General features: G+C 38.3%; 2 protein-coding genes across 2 annotated transcripts; both read left to right on the top strand.

Moving 5' to 3' along the window:
* The first annotated feature begins 166 nt into the window (after positions 1–166).
* On the top strand, positions 167–8,128 carry LOC124163005 (cilia- and flagella-associated protein 251-like). The gene is made up of 2 exons (XM_046539787.1): positions 167–529; positions 7,568–8,128. Exons 1-2 carry the CDS (start codon positions 167–169, stop codon positions 8,126–8,128), a joined length of 924 nt encoding a protein of 307 aa, XP_046395743.1.
* Positions 8,129–20,013: 11,885 nt separating this feature from the next.
* On the top strand, positions 20,014–21,241 carry LOC124162735 (histidine-rich glycoprotein-like). Its single transcript, XM_046539353.1, has one exon. It carries the CDS (start codon positions 20,111–20,113, stop codon positions 20,870–20,872), a length of 762 nt encoding a protein of 253 aa, XP_046395309.1. The 5' UTR covers positions 20,014–20,110; the 3' UTR covers positions 20,873–21,241.
* The last annotated feature ends 852 nt before the right edge of the window (positions 21,242–22,093 follow it).

Below are 22,093 nucleotides of genomic sequence, written 5' to 3'. Positions count from 1 at the left end.
AGAAAAAAGTGTTTAAGGAATAATCTATATATTCGGACTTGAGACGCCTCAATTCGAAGTAAAATTTTTCTCTATCTTTATTTCAAGCTAATTGGAGGGATATAGAAAAATTCATCGAAGGAGTCATATATTCACCTCTAGTTAAGCAGTTACCCAGGAAACGAAGATGGACCTATCATCAATCAATACAGTGGAACTACTCATGGACCCTGGAGGAAAGAGTTTTCTCGCTTGCTGTGTCCTGGCCTACCTTCTGCCCATGTCGACCGCCTTGACCTTCTACCCCAGCCACTGGCACCAGAAATATCGCAACTGGCACCTTGAAATGCACCGCGATTGGGACCCTTCCGGCTCCAACCCCAACAAAGCTTACCACTATTACAATATCCACCGCCGACACCCAAATCTACACAGCCACTTCGATCAGCAAACGCAGGCGAGCGGAGGACATCGGCCCAAGCATAAGCACCACGACTATCATTTCGAGGAGGGCGGTGGCCACGAGAAACACGCCAAACATGATCACAAGGTAATCTCATCATCAGCAATCCTAAGATTGATTTGACGCAGCTCTCCACTCAACTCTCCTATCAGCTAATATTTGCACACCTATTTCTTCTCTTTCATAACCCTCTTTACATGTTTCATATATTTCATTTGTGGCCATCCTTTTCCGTTCTTGCCATCTACTTTTCCCTAGACGATTGTCCTTCCATCCATCAGGCTATTGTGTCTCAAGATATGACCTATAATACGAGGGTGATACTTTGTGGAAATTTGACAACGCGCATTGTCTTAGTTATGCTTTTCATAGGCCTTGTATCCGTGTATTGTTTGTTCTATCCGCGAATCGTGGAAGAATACATCATAATAGCTGGTTAATAATTTTAACCCTTTGCTACACGCGCCCACGAGGACATCGCCACTGCACTTTTGCGGCTTTTTGCCGCACTTTATTATGCTTTTGGTTTTCCTAAATATGCATTAAAATTTAAGGGTATTTTAACGCATTTGGATAACTTCTATAATTGAAAGCACTTTACATATATTTTTCATTTATAAACGAAAATTAAGCGTAATAATATGCAAATTCATTCATAATTGAATAATATTTCTTGAGGAATTGCAGACGATAATCTTCTTGGTCGAGGAAAACGTACAGAAATAGAATACTAAAGTGTGCCACCAGTGGTCTATACGCAATAAACGCACTATTACGAATTTTCTAAAAATGCGAAAAAATCCCCGCTTAGCGTATAATTAACGGTTAAGATTGTTTTGACGCAAGTCTCCACTCAATTTCTATGTCATATAAACTCTTTAAATTTCTTTATCATATCATATATAATATTTTCACACCTACATATATTTTCTCTTTCGCATCCTTTACCTGTTCCATATATTTCATTCGAGGTCTTCATTTTTCGTTCTTGCCATCCACTTTCCCTCGACAATTATCTTCATCAGGCCATCATTTCTCAAGATGTGGCCTATAAGGTTGTACCTTCTTCTTATTAAGGTTAAATAACTTCTGCTTACTTTACTAAAACGGCAATAGGGTGGTTTCCTTCATCAAAGAAAACGAAATGCATTGATTGCGATTCCTTACCCACCATTAGTGTATTCATAATATAAAAATTATTTGGTTTTAGAAATCCCAGTTTAGACGAATGGCAACGGTCAATTTAAACCTCATTTGAATTAGGCCAGATTGGCGCCAATGCGATTCCACTCCACGTGACGTCACAGGGACCTAGTTTCTACAGGAGAGGATAGGATTTTCACATTGTCTGAGATTACTAATGCATGCATGAGGCACAGAGCTCAGGGAAACATCTCTTAATAATCATACATTAAAAATACCTAAGTTCGGAAAGTTTCCTTTCCAGCTTTTTCGCGTGAGACCTGTATGTGGTGCAAAATCTGGTCTAAATATTTCATTCGAGGTCTATCTTTTCCGTTGTTGCCAACTTGTGCCTCAATGATTGTCTTCATTATTATTATATGTATCACTAAGGCCATCATGTGTCAAGATGTACACTCTACCGTATTAAAACTATATTGCTCCTTCAGAGTTTGTATTTTTGCGAGCGCGTCGGAGGGATTGGTAGGCTTCCGACCCTAAGTTTACAGGAGTAATTTTTTTCGAAGTAACCTTAGTACGAAAAAGCACCAAAGAAGCAGACTAGTTACATTCGACTACTCAAAAATTGTTTGCCTTTTTGCGCCATAGTTTAATTTTAGGTTCCTCAAAATGTTATTGTGTTTTCGTATCAGTCCCTTCATTTTTTACCTTAACTCACAGTATTCATGCCCATCTCTGACGTTTTCCAAACACATCGCACTCAGGTCTGGAATAAACGGTAAACAGCCAAAGACTAGAAATCTGATTTTATGTTTTATTTTGCTTTCTACCTTTAACTATTCATAAGATCTTTGTTATTTTGTTCCAAAATTTAGTTGAATTTGCAGGAAGTGCGTGGTTTGAGGAAAATACGGAAGTTTGGAACGCCTTGTCTTGTTGTAAATGAAGCCTAAGATATTTCCGATCAGTAGCGCTCGTGGCAAATTGTTCTTGAATTTTTATGTGCTGAGGAGAAGAACCAAAACAAGCTAGAGAATAGCTGGGGAAAGAAAGTTATTTGCTTTCCCTAAATAATGTACTTACTCAACCTGGCATATCTCCTCTTAGAGACTCATGCGTAAAAATGAAAAGAAATGCTCATCAAGATTTCATAGCCGAGATGCTGCTGCTCAAAGCCACGCTTTCAACCCGGAAAAATGTAGTTGACCTTTAAGAGTTTGGGCGAATTGTTACACTGGGAAGAGGAATACTTGAGACCCTTCATTAAAACGAGATGAGTGAACGCAAAATTCTCAAGATACTGATTTTATTGGATTGGGAAATAAATATTTTTGTGGAAGGAAGTTGATAAGAATCTCGAAATATTACAGAAATATTGAGAAATTTTGTGTATCAAATCATGTTTACCTGCTTATTAGTGGCTGCAGTATAACAAAAATATTTTTACGGTATAAGTAAGGTATCGAAATTGTACTCTAGTTAGCTTGTGGAGTTTAATAAACTGCCAAAATATATATTTTTTTGCAAATGGAGGCAAAAGAATTAAGATAATTGAAAATAAAACCGTGGAGCGAAACCTTTTTTGAGAATTGCGTCTTGAATGAATATAAATGACGAACTATAGCTCTTTAAAATTGGTGGCAGCCCACTTAATCGCAAGAAAAGTTACTATTAGGATCACTAACTCTATTAATTAGGCAGAATTCGAGGTCACTGAACGCGATGAAATTCTAGATGTGGGATTGGCCCATTGCTATTACTAATATGAAAAGTAAAAGGGCGTTGAATGAAAATAATAGGTGCTATGAATTGTAGCTTTTTACCTGGCAACTCTGACGTATGAATATATTTATTTTTATTTGTATGGACTTCCATAGCCTTTGTATACACTACACTACATCCGCCTGGTTCACATATTTCAACTCTGACCTCTGCTATCCTAACTACTCCAGCGTGCCTGCAGGCATTATTATAAAATTTTTAGTATCATCCCCATTGTATTATGTGGTGGAACGATTACTATCGGTATTAGAAGCCGAAGTATATGTGGCGGAAATAAATTGCAATCCGCTAATGAAAAAAGAAAATATGTTCAGGGTACATGCACGAATGTAGACTGCCGACAAATATATGGTGGATTTGTATGTCACCAATTATGATGTAATTGGTGTATTTTCTTCTCGCAGTTTATTTGACGTAGTTCTATTTTTAAAGAATTTTGTCGATAAGAGTAAGTTTGATGGGTTATTATGCTCATTATTGTCTTGTCTTTCCTCTACAATTAGAATTTCCTTTTTGATTTACAATGAGGCCTACTCCTTTTCATTCTATCTATTAATGGTATTCTCTTACTTCCGCCCCCTCGCTTTCCTAACATTATTCCCCCGAACATTGGTGTTGACATTCTCTCCCCAATCAGTACCTACTCGCGCCATCCAAATCCTTTGTCTCTTCCACATCTCATCTAGAAGTTTACTCTCATCGACCATCATGTAATGTACACACAGGGAAGAGAAATTATTGAGACCGCACATTAGTGAACAAGAGATTCTGTAGATGGTGGTTTATTGGGCTGGGGAAAAAATAATTACTTTAGGGAGTCACTAAGAATCTTGAGCAAATACTGAAATATTGAGACATATAATATATCAAATTATTTACACCAGCTTATTAGTAACTTTATTGTAATTAAAATATTTCTACAGTATAAGTAAATTATCCCATTCAAAATTGCGTCTTGAATGAGTAAAAATAGTCTTCCCGCGTCTTTGGTCTTCCTCTCGGTCCACTTCACCTTGATTCCAGGAAACCACTTCACCTTCTTCATTTTCCTCCATTCCCACGTTTCGATGGTCTCCAGCATTTTATTTCCTCTTTCTCAACGACCACATTCACAAATCAAAAAGCGCTACTCTACAGTTAATATTCTTTCTTAGCCTTTCCTTAAAGCACGTACATAATGATCCTTAAATCACCTCATTCTTACTCATGCTCCCCCATTCCTTGCTTGCAATACTTTAGAAAACCACATTACTTGTGATTAATCATAATGCCATAATATTCTAGCACCATTTATCTACTGCATCAACCATTTCTTGCAACTATTTCGTCGAATAATCCAGAATTTTATTTGCCATTCTATTTTACTATATATTCATAGTTGTTTTGAGTTCAATGCATAGCAGGCAACGTGGATATGTTAACCAGGCAATCAACAGCCGTACTCTTTTATTATCTATGCATCTATCGTCGTGGTTACTGTTAAAAATGTTTGGAATATGTCTTCGCGTCACTGCTTTGGTGGCATTAACGTTTCCTGACCATGCTGGTCGTTTTTATTTGGAATCTGACCCAGATCACTGTGAAAAAGACACCAGAATCAGAGGGAATACATTGGTGCCATCCAAACAGAGGAGCGGAGGGAAATCCCAAAAGTGTTTTGCTAACTAAAAGAGAGCAAGGTTAAAAAAAAGCATATTTTTTACTTTAAATGCATTCAATTTTTTCAAATCTGTTTTTATTTTATTTTTTTATACTGCTAATTGATTCTAGAATATAAAAAAGTTAGAATTTAAAAAACAAAATTTCGGGATGGATTGGGCTTGAACTCATTTCCTCCGACAACTTTTAGGGTCAAAGGTTCTAGAAGAAACTAACTCGGAAAAAATTTCAACTGATTGATTATAATTATTGAATTTTGTCATCAGAAGCTAGCAAGTGTGTTAAATTTCTTGAAATTATGAGAAGTGAGTTAGAAATTAATTTTAAGATTCCATCGCTTTATCGGTGTATTGTTGTTAACGTATATGGATAAGTCGCGTACAAAGGCAATGTTTGGGGATCGGGTTGGCGTGGTGGCTAGAGTGTTGGCTTCTCACCCCATGGGCTAGGGTTCGAATCCCAGCGGTGGAAGAGAATTGTCAGAGACTGCCTGATCCCTGCTTGAATGTTGTGTGGAGGACATTTCAAGCACAGCATTCCGTCCGTCGGATGGGACGTTAAGTCGCGGTCCTCTTAGCGCCTTTCGTTGAGAGCAGGCTAATGCCGACGCCCGGGTTTCTCTCGATCCTTCCTTCCAAACTCTTCCTTAATTACGAAAATGACCTCAGCTGTCGGTCGCCTTGTCTAAATACTATACAAAGGCAATGTTTTGCTATTGAAACCGACAAATAGACAGACGAAGCAAGTTTAGAGAAAGCGTGTAATAAAAATATGGCTAGGCCTGTAATTTTTTTTAATGAATGGAAAAGCCTGACACTCCACAAAAAAATGACTGCGATTTCCTATCATTTTTCAAAATACGTTTAAATATTTAACTGGAAAACATACGGGTGTGACGCTAAGTTAACAGTTTAAGCTTGGATTGTACTAAACATTGCCTTTGTATGCGGCTTATGCATAAGCTGTAACAATAATATACCGAAGCAGTGGCGTAACTAGGTGTATCCTTTGGGGGGGATGGAATGACTCGGGGTGGCGACCCTCCAGGCAACGGGGGCCCGCGAAACTTTTTGAAAAGTGTCATGCCTGGAAATAAATTTTACATCGTTTTTGCACTAAAAATTTAACTTGAGCAGATGCAGTTATTAAATTTCAAAACTAGACCATAGTTTTCAATATTTTTTTAAATTTCTATGAGGCTTTTGGGGGGATCTATCCTCTCATCCCCTCCATAGTTACGCCACTGTACTGAAGAGGTTCTGAGTGCGAGTATGCTGTATTGATTATTGTACATTTTCTACATAAATATCACATTGTGTTTTGCCTTTCTGAACGAGGTTTTCACGGTAAATACTAATTGAATTCATTTTGCGTCACATTTTACGCAGATGATGCAAATAATTGCTATGCACTCCATCCATTCGTTCCAAGGATTCCATCGACAATAACAATTGCTATTTGCCGTTGTTTCCTTGAGGATAGTTTTTTCCGGTCATATCTAACCTACTAAAATAGAATCTTAGGAATACTAAACAGTTCTTGGCTTCCAAGATATCTGTTACAAGGTGTGGACTAATGGCTGCCAAATGACTTTGGTGCTACTAAAAAACTTCTCCATGACGATCAAATTCCTCAATACCATCGATTTTTGGACAGCCCGCAATACCCCCAAAAGTAGACTTGCAGAAACAGTTGGCAAAACTGTAATGGAAAATTTAGTCTCTCGACATTTTCCCTAGGATGACAGAGATTTTAAGAGAGAGTCGATTCCAAAAAGTTTTGTCGTATCTCGCCTCGTTCACCCCAAATACCCCCAAAAAGTAGCGGCATAGAGATAGTTGTCAACACTGTAATGGATAGAAAATTCAGTGTTTCGACAATTTTCCTAGGGTTTCAGACGATTTTAGAGGGGGCCGATTCTACGACATTTTGTCGTATTTCGTTTCTGCAAAGCGACGAAGTACCTACACTGACACAAACACTAGAAATGATTAATAGCAGAACTTAATGGCATTGCTCGTGGAAGAAGTCGAGGGAGTAACAGGAGTTTAAGAAGCGCAGCTAAATGGGCTGTCTTTATATTCCTTTGATATTAACGAATCGATGGCTGGATATTAGTATTTTAGTATTTTTACCAGTAATGGGTATTTGCTGAACATTGTCTGAACATTTGTATGAATCAGTCAGTCAGTCAATAAGTTTACTTGGATATTTCACTATTACTTATACCGCTACTTATTTACATAATGTGACCAGGGTTTCGATGAGTTATCATCATCTTCAGGCGTAAATTATGGCGTTTATCATATTATTTTACGCCTGAAGATGATGATAAGTCATCGAAACCCGGGTCGCGTTGTGTAAAAAAGTAGTGGTATAAGTAATGGTGAAATATACAAGAAAACTTACAATGGAATACCACAAGGTTAATAATGAGTTGGTGAATTTTCTTTTTCTTTTTAGTCAGTCAACAGTCGGAAGTGCGTTTTATAGTACATGTATAGATTTCCTCTGTGTCTATAAATACTCTTTCCTTTCCAGGAGAATAAGAAGGGCGGCAAAGGCGAGAAGGAAGAACACGAGCACGAAGAGGGGAAGAAGGGGAAGGAGGAAGAGGAACACGACGAGAGCTTCTACGAGGAGGAGGACGAGCACAAGAAGGGAGGCGAGGAAGAGGAGGAGGAATACCACAAGGAACACCACGAGGAAGAGGGGGGGAAAGAGTCCGAGTTCGAAACGGAAGCGGGACACGAAAAAGGGAACTCGATGAAAGGATTCGAACGAAAGATACGAAAGGAAGAGTACAAGAAGGACGACGAGTTCTGGGACGAGGAGCACCAGGAGGGGAAGGAGGGGAAGATGGGGGAGTACGAGGAGGAGGAGGACGGGGAGGAGGAGGTTCACCACAAGAAGGGACACAAGGAGAGCCACAAGGGATACGCGGAGAAGGAGAAGAAGGGCAAGAAGGAACACGGAGAATACGCGGAGTGGGCGAAGGGAGGAGGACACAAGGACGGCGGGGAAGAGGAGGAGGCGAACGAGAAGAAGTGGAGGAAGAAGGGCGACGAGGGCCACTGGCACAAACACAAGCACAAGCACTAGAATCGCAGAACCTGATGGCAATGATAGTGGATGGAAAACGGGGATAACGAGGAGTGGGCAAAAAGAAGAGGGCAGAAGGGATGAAGGGAAGGAGTGGAGAGCAAAAAGGGCGACCAGCACTAGACTTGCGTCATCGCAGAACTTAATGGCAATGCTTGTGGAAGGAACACGGAAATGCGCGGGGTGGGCGAAGGGAGGAGGACACAAGGACGGCGGGGAAGAGGAGGAGGCGAACGAGAAGAAGTGGAGGAAGAAGGGCGACGAGGGCCACTGGCACAAACACAAGCACAAGCACTAGAATCGCAGAACCTGATGGCAATGATAGTGGATGGAAAACGGGGATAACGAGGAGTGGGCAAAAAGAAGAGGGCAGAAGGGATGAAGGGAAGGAGTGGAGAGCAAAAAGGGCGACCAGCACTAGACTTGCGTCATCGCAGAACTTAATGGCAATGCTTGTGGAAGGAACACGGAAATGCGCGGGGTGGGCGAAGGGAGGAGGACACAAGGACGGCGGGGAAGAGGAGGAGGCGGACGAGAGGAAGTTGAGGAACAAGGGTGAAGAGGGACACTGGCACAAACACAAGCACAAGCACTAGAATTGCAAATCTGGTGGCAATGTTCGTGAATGGATGCAGTACGAGAAGTGATCAAAGGTCGGAGGTCATTCGGACAATTGGGGGGAGAGGAGGGGCACGAAAATAAGAGGTATATAACTCGTAATTGGAATGAAAAATACAATATCAACCATTTGTGATGTCCATTTGCTGAAGAACGATTCTGTTTCTTGAAAAAATGTATACTTTTCGCCTTCCCCGATGGTCGTTTTTATTATGCCTGAGATGAATATGATTAGTTATATGGGACAGAGGAGGGAAAACAAGTTCTAACCTTCTATTTTATAGAGTACAAATGAGCCGTGATATCACGCGCTTTGTAATATAATTTTTTTCAAGTGTTTTTTTTTTTTTAAATATTTTGCATATTCTTGTTCTATTACTGTACCTTTTTCATACACTTTCATAATGGAATAGAAGAAAAATCATGCTTGACCAAGGTTTTGACCATCGTATGTTTTTCAAACCTAAATTCCGCGATAAATTTTGTCTACCATGTTGATTATTTTGACTCACCTTTGATTCATTAGATTATGAGTGAAGTAGAAATGGAATTTGTTCTGTAAGAGCTAGGCTCACTGAGTCTGGAAATATTAAGCACATATTTACCATTCCAGCCGAACTTAGTCCAAGTACAAGTCGAAGTCATGCTTTCAGGTGCCTTTAGCCATATTTTTGTGAAATATGTTACCTATTGATGTGGTTGTAGGAGAATTTTATTTTTATTAAAATACGGAAAATGTGTTTAAAAATATTAACTGACTTTGCTGAGTACAACTATCGAATGTCATTACCTGCACGATTTCATGTATAGATGATTGGTTGCAGGTACCTTTTCAATAAACAGTTTAAAATATGGGCGTTGTGTATTATTATTTCACCTATGATTTATCTAAAGATACAGGAGGAACCAGCATAGTAGATATCAATTTTATGGGTCACATTTTTGTGTAGAGTTCTCTTAAAGTGACTAGGAATGTGTTTTTGAAACGCAGCTAAATGGGCTGTCTTTATATTTACTATACCTATACATATTTGTTCAATTTAACAAATAGATGACAGGATATTGATATTTTAGTATTTTTACTATTAGTTGTTATTTTCTGCCTATAAAAATAAAAAAAGAAGTGCGTGTTGAGGTATTATTAATGCTGATTTCCACCTATCATTTATTTTATGCCTCCATTGTACGACGAAAAACGAATTCATATTCCTAACTGTTGGGTAATATATCTCCCATAATATGTTTTAACTTCTTTTCTCGATAAAGGTGATTGCAATAACGTTGAGGGAGATTGGAGTTCCATGAAAATGATATCTTGCCGTCAGCGGGAGAAATAAAGAGCAAGGAAAGGCGTTAGTCAAAAAAAGAGTGTTTTACTGACGAGTTAAAACAGATAATGGGGCAAAGAAGAGAACTAAAAAACTGAGTTAATGACGAAAACTAGCTCATGTGCAGGAATCATGAGTATCTGAATTTCAATGGAGCGAAGTTGTTAAGATAAATTAATCCCGTAGGCATCTGGACTGAAGTCGGAAACAACGTCAGGATAGGATAAGGCCTTTAAGTCGATTTACAAGTTTTTGAAGAGACCAAATTCAAGTGCCAGGCAGAAAGAGATAAGAATTAAACTGTATCATAAATGACGAAAAAATGGAAACGAGATGCGAAATTTGCTTAGAAATATTGTGTAGAGAAGAAGACGTATCTTATAATGATTAGAGTTATAAGAACTTGTAATATTCCTGGCTAGTTTTTATTAATCCGACCGATTTTTGAACTCTATGCGCCATTTTCAAAGTTAATCCCAGTATTTTTTTTTCAAATAAGGACCACATACATACAAAGTTCCCTGAGGAGTTATTTCATGTTTCATTCAAGAATATTTGTTGCAGACTGCATTTTTATGAACTACTACTGTTAAATATTTTATCACTTATAACTATTTGGACTACTGTTTATATATTATCAAAAATATTCTACTCATCGTTAAGGATGCCGCCGCTTTGATAAACTTATGAAGTACCTCATATGATGATAAGAGGTAGAACTCGCCGAAAGACGTGAAAGCTTGATCGATGCATTTTTCATAAATCACAGACAAGATTGCGGCAGTGCTGAGATCCACATGCCATTTCTGGTCTCGACCAATAGTTATGATCCGCTAAAATATAGATTCAGGCACACTTAGATATGCTATTTGTAGATAACAGAGTGTAGCTTCTACATCTACGCGATACCTTCGAAAAATCTTTATGGTGTGTGGGAAAAGGTATTTCTTCCCAACAAGCAATCAGCCACATTTAGGTGGTCCCGCAATACACGAGCAGTTATGTGGGAGTGCAATTAATGCAAACGCGATCGCGTTGGTTAGCTCTCACCAGACATGCACAATTCTTTCAGATAACTAGGGCAGTAATGACCTTTCATGGCAAAGGTAGAAAAAAAAGTGTTTGGAGTAATAATAATAATACGTCTTTATTGGGCGAGATTGGGACTAGAAAGTCCCATCTTCTATCTAACCCTCGCCATACATTAAATTATCGCAGCTAAATACATTGTCAAGTTGCTCTAGGAATTACATACAGTCAATTATATCAAAAGAGACAAAGAAGCACGATTTGCAATCAACAAACAACATTATAAGTTAACAAATTTACCATTTACCAAGTGTAAAAAGATGTGAGCAAACGTGGGAAAAACCTAAGGATATTGACTTTCGTCCTTATTGGAAAAAATCCACTGCTGGAAAACGCCCAAACAAGAAGGGTAGAATGCAAGAAAGGTACGTGTGCATCGAAATTTTCGTAGTAATGGGTGTATTATCCAACAATAATATGCAAAGCATTAATAATTAGCTGAACTGTCCAATGGAAAGCTATTTTTTACTAAGCTGTTACGGTCCTAACAATTTCAAGGATGGTTTATTTATGCATGTAGGACGCACTTTTTGGGCTGCTATATGAATTGTTTTTGGGATGCTTTAAATAAGGGAAGAAAAATGACAGAATTGTATTTAAATCAATAATTTCTTATTTACTTAAGTTGCGAATCCCGTACGTTCTCTACCAATCATCAGTGGGCATTGTATCTGATGTCATGAGCATTTGAGTGGAAGGCGAGCTTTTTAAATTGGCGGTTCGCTTCAAAACTGACACTGGATGGCGTTTTAATCGGCGAAAAACGTGAATAAAGTTTAGAGCAAGGGGACTGCGGAGAGGAGGTCCAATTCCACCCCAGAGAAGGCTGATTTATGTTGCCACTTCGGTAGCATTTTATTCGGTTTTCAAAAATGCCCGCGGCGTGGTGGAGTGCAATGCGATCCACATATTTCCAATATTCTGCGTTATAATGTTTGTAATTATATTGAGGAATGGCATTGAAAAGTTATGAATCAGATAGATCACATCGTCATGAATATAAATTTCGGTTAACACCCTTAATTATTCCTTATTTCTCCGTGAAACTCGTATCACTTTGTCCGTCAGCGACGCGAGTGGCGACTTTTGTTAACCCATTTAAATACGCGGTCGGTGACAATACATCTACAGACAAAGTTGAGGATTCTCTTTTGTAATGTTCCTGGTTTAGAACGTGAGTGAAGGCATCTTCGCGATTTAGGAAGTTTAGGGAATGTTTTTCGATTTATTTTTGTTTTCCTGATATCATCATGTCACCAGATGCCCACATGTTGGAATTTACCGAAGACAAGACCGTGGTTTAATGGTGAGTAAAGTTATTTCTCAAGTAACTTGTGTTGTTTATGCCATATGATAAAAATTAAGTTGAAATTGATCGTTAACCTTCGGAAGACGACGTAGGAGCAATAGAATTAGCTATATCACGATCACATCGATGCGAAAGTGTGGTTTTACTGGCGAAAGTATAATGTGTCTCCAATAGTGTGTAAATCTAGGTCATGAGAGTGGTTATAGTTGGTAACTTACATATCGTAGTAATTATGGGCAAGGTGGTGTAGCGGTCAAAGCGATGGTAGTGGCACGGAAGTAGTATGGTCAGGATTTCGATTCTATCGAGAGTATAATTAGTTTGCGTCATATGGAAGTGTGTTTATCGACATCTATTTTTTAAAACGTGTAGTTTTTGAATATTGGATTTTTGATTGGGATTATTTTGTTTTCATTGGATTTTCATCGCTCAAATTTAATTTTTAATTTTCAAGTTTTTCAGAATATTCTAGATCTTGGAAGACGTAGTAAAAATACGGTGGTTATTTTTTATCGAACCCGATCAGCTCATACAAAAAGGGAAACAAATTTTCGCTATTATTAGTAAGGTAAAAATACTCATATATTCGGCATATACTCCGTGAATATTTGGTCGTTTTTGTGAATTATTCAATTTTCTGGCGGCATATAAACTACAGGTAAAATTAGTTTAACTTTAAAAACCACTTTGTAATAAGAGCTATAAACATATCCGTGGGATAATTTTGAATTAATGTTACATTCATAATAGATATAAACAATTAAAATTGATTCTTTTCCGACTTCGTAATTTTGCGGCTTATTTTAATTTTTTAAATTAGGCCACCTAACAGGCAACTTTATTTGAAACTTTAAGTGGGGGTTGTTACCAGTTATCTAAAAAAACGATAAATATAATTTTTGAACAAGTTTAAAGATTTTTGCTTCATTGATTATTTGTAAAGAATACCCGATGTCACTGCGAGGAAATGCCCATCTATTGCCAAAATTTGAGTAAATCGCCAGAAATAATTTAAAAACGTCTCGTATCAAACCGCATTTCCTCAACCCACTTTTCTTTCCTCCAGCTCACATCTCATCCCATTTGAGGACGGAACGCTACACACATAAAATATTTCCATGCATAGACATATTCCCTGCATAAGAATAATTGACTAATAGATATATGTAATTCCTTGTCAAATCCATCTTCGATTAATCTTGAGTTGTTCGATTTTCACCGAACTTGGAGTGATGTATGCAATAAACAAAGTAAGAATTCATTTTAATTGCCAGATTTTAGCGGTGAAAGTTGATCGAGGTATCCCCATTGCAAAATTAATTTTTATTGACAAAATGTTTTCCATGCTAATAGGTGTAAATTGTAATTTCATTAGGTTTAGTAATATGTGATTTCAACTCGCCAGAGATCGGGATACTAGATGTGATGCCAAAGTACGTTGAATTTTTCTGATGGTCTTACCCGCAATAGCTTTGAAGTTGTCATAACTTCCCGTTATCTAACTTCAAAATCTTAGGGTGTTTAATGAGATGCCTGGAAATTGTGAATTAGGTAATAGGGAGAGAGGAGGGATTTGAAAAGGAAGAGTCAGATTTCTGGTTTTTATTTCTAAAACAGTAAGGGTAGATTTCCAAAAGAGGTTAGAGAGAAATACATATATGGTACGTATGGAATTGAAGTCTTCTTTGTTATTTAAATTATCCAATTGTTTCTTATAATTGAATTTCATCACCTCGTTCACGAAGTTCAAGAATGTTAATCCAAAATATCGATCATAACTTTCGCCAAAAAATGTTTCCTAAGAATTTAGTCTCCATTAAAGTTACAATGTATATCCCCAATTGATCATTTGCACTAATAGAAATATACAACAGGTCTAAAGCTTTAATTTATGCACCTCAAGTTTTTACTACCAAAATTTGTTGGCGTCTCTGAGTCATATTATTTTATTTAAAGTAAAATCTAATTTTGCTAAGCCCTAGAGTTATAAAGCGTCATGCTTTTCCAGCCTAGCATATTGTTAACAGGGTTTTTTCCGGAGACTTTTCGGGTCTAAGCCATTATCATTTTCCTACCCCTTCTTCGCCTTTAATGACGTTAAGATGCGTCTTGGAGACCCTTAGGGGCATACCGACTCTCTTGACCCCCCTGGGGATTATGGGGGGCCGTGATTGTTAAACAGCGCGATTTTCAAGATATTGTAAATGGACCAGGATGAGAACGAATCAAACTTTGCTTATTTTATTACTCTGTAATCTAAATTCTCCCTCTAGTAAAACCTGTACCGAGTTTATTTTCCCTAATATCGTCTATTCGATAATATTATCCTGGCAAGTTCATTGTTTTCATTTATGTCATATTCTTCCTCTTTTATCATGCTGATGCCAATGCCATTTAATGAGCATGCATGAAGAATATAAATGCTTCTCAGTTTTATGACTTTTTGTATTTGTTAACCGTATGGTAGGCATACAATTGATAATGATTACATAAAGAGATAAAAATTGTTAAATATTTATAATGTTATAGGTATGATTAATATTTGTTTATGTATACAATTTTTGGGACAATTAACCACTGTTTAACCCATTAATCCCCAGCGTTGCGTTAACCTATCCTAATTCTCAGAACGAGTTTCTACTTCAGAATATTTTTTTATTCGATTTACTAACTTATTGTAAGTATCTCTAGTTCAAATTTTGCCATTTTCACCAACATTTTCATTAATATAATTGTATTTTTATGACTGATGGCGTTTGACATAAAAATCGATGCGCACATACTAGATACCCTAGGAAAAATAATGTACCCCATTATGTCCGTTAAGGCAGAATGGGGAATTTCCTCCAAAGGAATACTGATAGCTCCTGGCGAAAATGTCGATGTGCAAATCAAGATAAAAATAAAAGATGTAATCTAAGTTTTAGAAATTACTTTTTTTGTATTTATTTACCGGAGCTTTCCCAGCGTTGCGTATACGCAGCACTGTGAAAATGATATAATATGATGAATATAGTACTTACTCTTACTCCTGTGGCCATTGTAAACCTAAGTGATCTTTGGCCTCACCAACCATGCGCCTCCATGCACTTCTGTCTTCTGCCAGCTCTATGTCTGCACCCATTCTTCTCAAGTCCTTCGTCACCTCGTCAATCCATCGCATCCTTGGTCTTCCTAGCGGTCTCCTACCCTCTGGCTTGCCTCTTAACACTTGTCTTATCATTTCTCTCTCATTACTGTGTTGAATGTGGCCCAGCCACCTCAACCTCCTAACTTTTACTACGCCCACAATATCTGGCTCCCTATACAATTCTTTCAATTCTCTATCCTTCCTTATCCTCCATGTATCTCCTTCTTTTATCGGCCCAAAAATCCTTCTCAATATCTTATTTTCGAAAGTACTGAGGCTCTTCTGAGATTTTTTGGTGAATGCCCACGTTTCTGATCCATATATAACTACAGGTTGTACTATGGCTTTATAAATTCTAATTTTAGTGGTTTTTGATAGAACTTTGCTTTTAAATAATTTGATTAGGCTCCAGTATGATCTTTCAGCAGCTGCGAGCCTGTTACGAATTTCAATGTCTTCTCTATTATTGTTTGCTATTGTTACACCAAGATATTTAAAGGTATCAGTTCTCTGGAACCTGTAGTTTAAGACTTCTAAGTAGTCTTCTTCATCGTCTTGTCTACTAATTTTCATTTAGTTGGTTTTACTTTCATTTATTTGTAAGCCTACTTTTCTTGCTTCCCTTATTAGTATTTCTGTCAGAGCTTGAAGATCATTTTTGTTTTCAGCTACAACGGCTACGTCATCTGCCAACGCTAGAAGGTTTATTTTATCAGGAATTCCCTCCCCTCCTTGACTATTTCTTGTTTTCTTAAGTGCTCTTTCTAGTGCTATATTGAATAGTAGTGGCGTTAGGCCATCGCCTTGTCTCATGTCTCACTCTGTGTTTATATTGAATGTATCTGTATATTCCTTTCCTATTTTTACTTTACCTTTAGATTCATTCAGACACGTTTTTGACAACTGAATTATTTTGTCAGGTACACCGTATCTTTTCATTATCTTCCAAAGTCTATGTCTGTCTATTGAGTCGTAAGCTTTACTAAAGTCAATGAACATTAAGAATATATCTTTGTCATATTTCCAGTATTTTGAGGTCAGTTGTTTTAGAATAAATATTTGGTCTGTTGTTGATCGCCCTTTCATAAAGCCTGCTTGATGGCCTCCTACTATTTCCTCTGCCTGACTTTTGAGCCTTTTTAAAACAATTTTAGATGCTGATGAATATAATGATTTTCCAAAAATTTATCTTAATTTGGCCAAAACAAATGGGAAAATGCGAAACAGCAGAAGTTTGAATCCCTAAATGCAGTCTGGGGAATAATGGGTTAATGTTACGTCTACCTAGTTAAAATATTCTGCACGTTACCCATATGACGGTATTCTTAAACCACTCGTAGGTTCTCTCTACGTGGTATTGCAAAAGTTTAATTTTAGTTTATTCAATGGAAAAATTCCATGAGGTAGAGGCTGGAACAAGAAAATTCTGAGAAACAATTTATTAAAATGAAGGAATTTACTTACTGTTTTTATTTTTTAATCAAGCCTTCCTGGGTATTAATTTATAATATAAGATAAATTTTAAGAAACATCCCTGGAATGATTTAATTGACGCATGGCATTTTTGCCACGCCTCTAACTAATTTACGAAGGAAATAATTATCTGGGAGGCTTTTCAAAAAACTTTTTCCTTCAGTGTCATGAAAGCAATAATAAAGAATATATATAACGTCAGTAGGGTTTACGCGCTCTAATGAGTCATCGATCGGGAAACTTCTTGTCCATTCCATCTGTGAGATGGAGGCATACGGTCCTGGGTTGTGTGTCGTAAAGGATGTTGGCCGTAAAGATACAATATTTAACAACAGCCGCCCACGAAATACTTAATGAGCTATGTTGGCTCAGCCACCGCTTCGGACTTCTGGGATATTGCTCATAAACTACCGAGGTTACGAGATATTTCACGGTAAGGGTTGCAATTTTTTCATTCGTTTCTGGATAGTTTCCTTTATTACTTAAGTTATAAACCCCTACGGGTTTAGTGGGAAAGCAGCGGGTGACAGAAAAAAAAGAACAGAAAAAGAATTTCACTTAATGTCGAAATAATGTTTCGCACTCGCATTATTTCGTTGGAGAAAATCTTTTCTTTACGGGGATTTTTCGCACAACGTGAAGTTCATGCAAAAATAATTAGTGTCTTAATCTCAACACATTGTGATTATTTTTATCCAGCTAAAAATATGAAGACTAAACTCTTGTCTTTTTACCATGCCCCATTACCGTACAAATCACATCTGAGCTATCTTGGGTACGATAAAAAATCAAAGGGTTGCCCATTTTGAAGGCACTGCATTTCGTTATTTGGGTTCGGTCTACTTGCCCAATAGATAATGCTGTCTTTCGTCAGATTATCATGTTTCAAAAAGCGCGGGTGACCCAAATATCCAAGGCTATGTTAAGGATGGGAAAAGTCAACCCTTAGTTTACTTAAAATAGTATTTTTTGCACGTCAATAGAACTAATTATGACGCCATTCCACTAAATATTGCACCAAAAGTATTCGAAGCTTGTGAGTTTGCCTTTTGTGCTATTGAATGGAAGTGAATAAGCATGGGTAATTTTTTCCCAAGGTGAAGTATAATCACCAAGTATGTTATGTATGTGCAAGAATTAAAAAATCATGATGTTCATGCTCTATTACAATAGCAATAACATTATTATCCTTACGGTTCTTGGTAATATTTGCGTATAAGATGTATTTTTGTATTAGGTGAAATATTAGTGTGTCGGTATCTTAATTTAATATGTACTAGCAAAATTCCGATGCTCCAGCTTTTAGCAACGACGATTTATTGATAGCGTTAGCAATAAGCATTCGCGTAAGAGTTATATCAAACATGCATAGGCGGATTTAGGGGGGCACGTGCCCTCTTTAGGCGCGTAAAAAGTAGACAAGATTTTTAATACGGTTATTATTACGTTCGTTTTATTTTGTGCATTACGGAGCCTCAATCATTTAATTTAGTATTAATAACTTTCACATCAAAATAAAGGGAATATTTAAACGGTAATACTAGTTTTTTTTTGTTTTTAATCTCAAATATGAGAAGACCTATCAGAACCTGTCTCCCCCAGAAAAAATCCTGGATCCACCCCTGCAAATATGAATTTGTTATGAATTTTTATCAGATTTTGTGAATAGTTAACATTAATTGTAATATTAAATAGTGGTAATATTTAGCATCAATAGTTCATAGTTTGTTATAATAATAATACTACATAATAGGGATAGGGATACTGTAAGCTTCCAGAGATCATCACCATAAACAGCCTTATGAAATGTAATAATCATGTTAATATAACAAATGTCATTGCTTTAAAAGTTTCCCATATGAATTTATCTTATGACTCTGTTCTGACTCTGCATTAAGTTGATTATGACTCAGTCTTATGTTTCTATTTATATGAGATACCCAAACTTTAATTTACTCAGATAAACCAATTTGTCTCCACATACAAGCTTCAATTATGGGTTTTAATAGAAAAAAGAGCCGAACGCAATATTATTGACATTAATTTCTCAAATATACTTTCCAATTTGCAGCGGAAGAGGAGTTAATTATGAGAAACCAACCATAAAACCAATTACTTTATACCTTTACCACTAAAAATACGCCTCTTTGAGTTCGATTTGGCGTATGTACTTACTATTAATTTCCAAATCATTATCGTGGCGGTGATAAATGATTTTATACGACGAGTCTGAAAAAGATGGACCAAAAAACGTTGAAACTAATCTAGTCACGTGCAAACCCATCGGGAAAGCTCTGGAAGGTGTGGGATTCGGATCGTTGGAAACAAAAACGAGTGCTGCTTAGCGTAATATGGCAGGACGAAAAAGCCGTTTCGAAAGAAAAAAAGTCGAAGATTTATTGGAATACGCGAAGGAAGGATAGGGTCGAAAGGGAACAAAAAGAAAGAATCAACATGGGCAACAAAGCAATTCATTGATGTGCGTCGTTTTGGTAATTACCCCGCCGAGTCCGTCACTTACCTGTCTGGTTTTCCATTACACACCCCTTCTTCTCCCTCCCACCGTGCCCACCAATTGAAACACCTCTGAGCCGCCAACGCAACCGCACGGCAGGCACGAAATCCTTAGCACACCTTAGCTCTGTTCGAGCGCGAAAAGAGTGTTTTCCCACAGGCGGCTTGGCTCGCTTCGTGCCAGCCTGCTGGATGCGAGTCTCGGGAAGAGAAAGTGTTGCGGGCCGAGACAAACACATCGGCCCTTGGGGCGGTGGAAGAAACACTTTCGATCACTCGCGACGGGGGAGATAAAAAAAAACACCATCGTCGTGGCGTGGAGGCAAGACGTCGAAGCGCGCCATTCGGCGGGAGCATCGGACTATATCCGAGTCATATAAATACACAGGCACGGGTCTTTGGGCTATCATTGAACTCGTGGTGATCGGATAAGCAGCAGCAACAACTCCGGGCACTCATAAAGGTTTACTCCGCAGCCCCGCAAGATAAAGAGGCCGAGTTTTGGCGATTTTACCGAAAAAATGAACCGCCTGAGGATGGGAGTCAAGATGGCGTCGGCGGCCATCTTGTTGATGGTTTGCCTGACGATGAGCAGCGGGCCGGCTGAAGCCCGCGACATCGGGCCGAGGGGCGACTGGGACCTGGTGGCGGCGGCCTCGCACAAGCACGAGAAGGGAGGCGGCGAGGAGCACCACGAGCACCACCACAGCAGCCACGGGCACAAGGGCGACAAGGGCTACAAGGGACACCACGACTTCGAGAAGGGCAAGAAGGGCAAGCACGGCCACGAGGAACACAAGGGACACTACGGCGAGGAGGGTGGCCACAAGAAGGGTCACCACGACGAGGGCGGTTACTACGGCGAGCACCACAAGGGCCACAAGGGCGAGAAGGGCCACGGGTACCACGACAAGGGCCACTACAAGAAGGGCCACAGCACCAAGGGGCATCACGAGGTGCACAAGCTGGACGAGTACAAGAAGGAGAAGGAGTTCCACGACGCGCACCACGACTCCGGTCACCACGAGAAGAAGGGAGGCCACGAGGAGCACTACGGCGGCAAGAAGGGAGGACACCACAAGAAGGAACACCACAAGTCCGGGCACCACCACGACCACCACGGGAAGAAGGGCCACCACAAGAAGGGACACTACTTCGACGACCACAAGGGCTACAAGGGCCACCACGGGCACGAGGAACACCACGGGCACAAGGAGGATTACGGCAAGAAGGGAGGTCACGAGGGTCACAAGAAGTGGGGATTCAAGAAGGGACACCACTAAACCCTACCACCCATCCCCCACTTACGATTGTCACCCATTGTTGCAATCGCAGCACTGCAGGTTGCCAGGCGCAAACTCTTCCAGGACGCCCCCAGACGGGCGTGCAATCGGTCTCGATTGCATTGACCTCGTTCTGGCGCGGTGACCTGTGAGGAAGGCTCGTTTCCCTCCCATCCCAAAACTGGCAGCCATTCTTATTTTCATCAGGAGCATTGTGTTCGGACAATCCGAACTGTTAACTTTGTTCCGTTGACACGTTACTCAGTGTTGTGGTTAATGTTTTTGTTTGATTGTTATCTCATCTTTGATCTTGTAATTTATTTCAATTCTCGTTGTAACGATTTGCAAAAAATAAATGATTCCTTACACCGAAATTTAAGAGAAAATGTTATTATTCCTTGGACGAATTTGAAAAAAATAGGAATTTAGGGCAGTAGATCCAATAAGATTTAAAAATTTTTAATTTCATGGAATTTTACAATGACCTATTCTTAAAGCAAGATATATTTCAAACTGTTTTTTGTTCTAGTTCAATAGATAACATTCTAACTAAATGTACCTATAGCTTAAGAGTTTTTAAAAATTTGTATAGGGTTTCATTGTTTTAAACATTTCCAGTGATTACAAAATAATATACTTATCAATTTTAGGTATTGTTAAAAATAATTAGTACTTCGTTGTCTAAGAAGGTAGAAAAGTTGGTTTTGGGGAATTGAGATATCGATCTCATTTTACATTGAATGATAAAATCGTAAAGCATAAGGTGGTGTAAGTTGTGAAGTATCATATCGACTCGATTTTGTTCACCACTAGTTTATAATTGAATGTGTTTCATATCTTGGTGTATCCTGTGCTGATGCGTTAAGAAGGTATTTTTCTGAAGAAATTAGCGCTAAAAACTTGTTGATTTATATAGACGTTTGCGAAAAATATAAATATTTTTGGAACATACTGTTAGAATTCGAAGATCTGCTATGTACAGCCATGGTTTTAAAGGATTGAGTGTCAAACTCATTTATTCAATACTTCTTTCTTAGGTGAAAAATAAAATTTCATCCGTAATAGGTTGGTACTTCTCAAGACTTGCCACTTGCCGGCTTACGACACTTGGCGTAAAGGAAGAAATTATTTTCAATGAAATAAACATCTGCTGAATAGAATTTTTTTCAATACTATTAACTTAGGAAAGTATTAGTCAAATTTATAATATAATATAATTGG

Source organism: Ischnura elegans, chromosome 7 (assembly GCF_921293095.1).
Source record: "Ischnura elegans chromosome 7, ioIscEleg1.1, whole genome shotgun sequence".
NCBI lineage: Eukaryota > Metazoa > Arthropoda > Insecta > Odonata > Coenagrionidae > Ischnura > Ischnura elegans.
Note: the sequence above shows the minus strand (reverse complement) of the source record. Positions and strands in the feature narration are given on the sequence as shown.

Bases quoted from the DNA above. Each gene is read 5' to 3' on its own strand.
- LOC124163005 (XM_046539787.1), top strand. From the start codon at position 167: ATGGACCTATCATCAATCAATACAGTGGAACTACTCATGGACCCTGGA. The intron at 530-7,567 runs GTAATCTCATCA...TTTCCTTTCCAG, and splicing joins ACGCCAAACATGATCACAAG to GAGAATAAGAAGGGCGGCAA.
- LOC124162735 (XM_046539353.1), top strand. From the start codon at position 20,111: ATGAACCGCCTGAGGATGGGAGTCAAGATGGCGTCGGCGGCCATCTTG.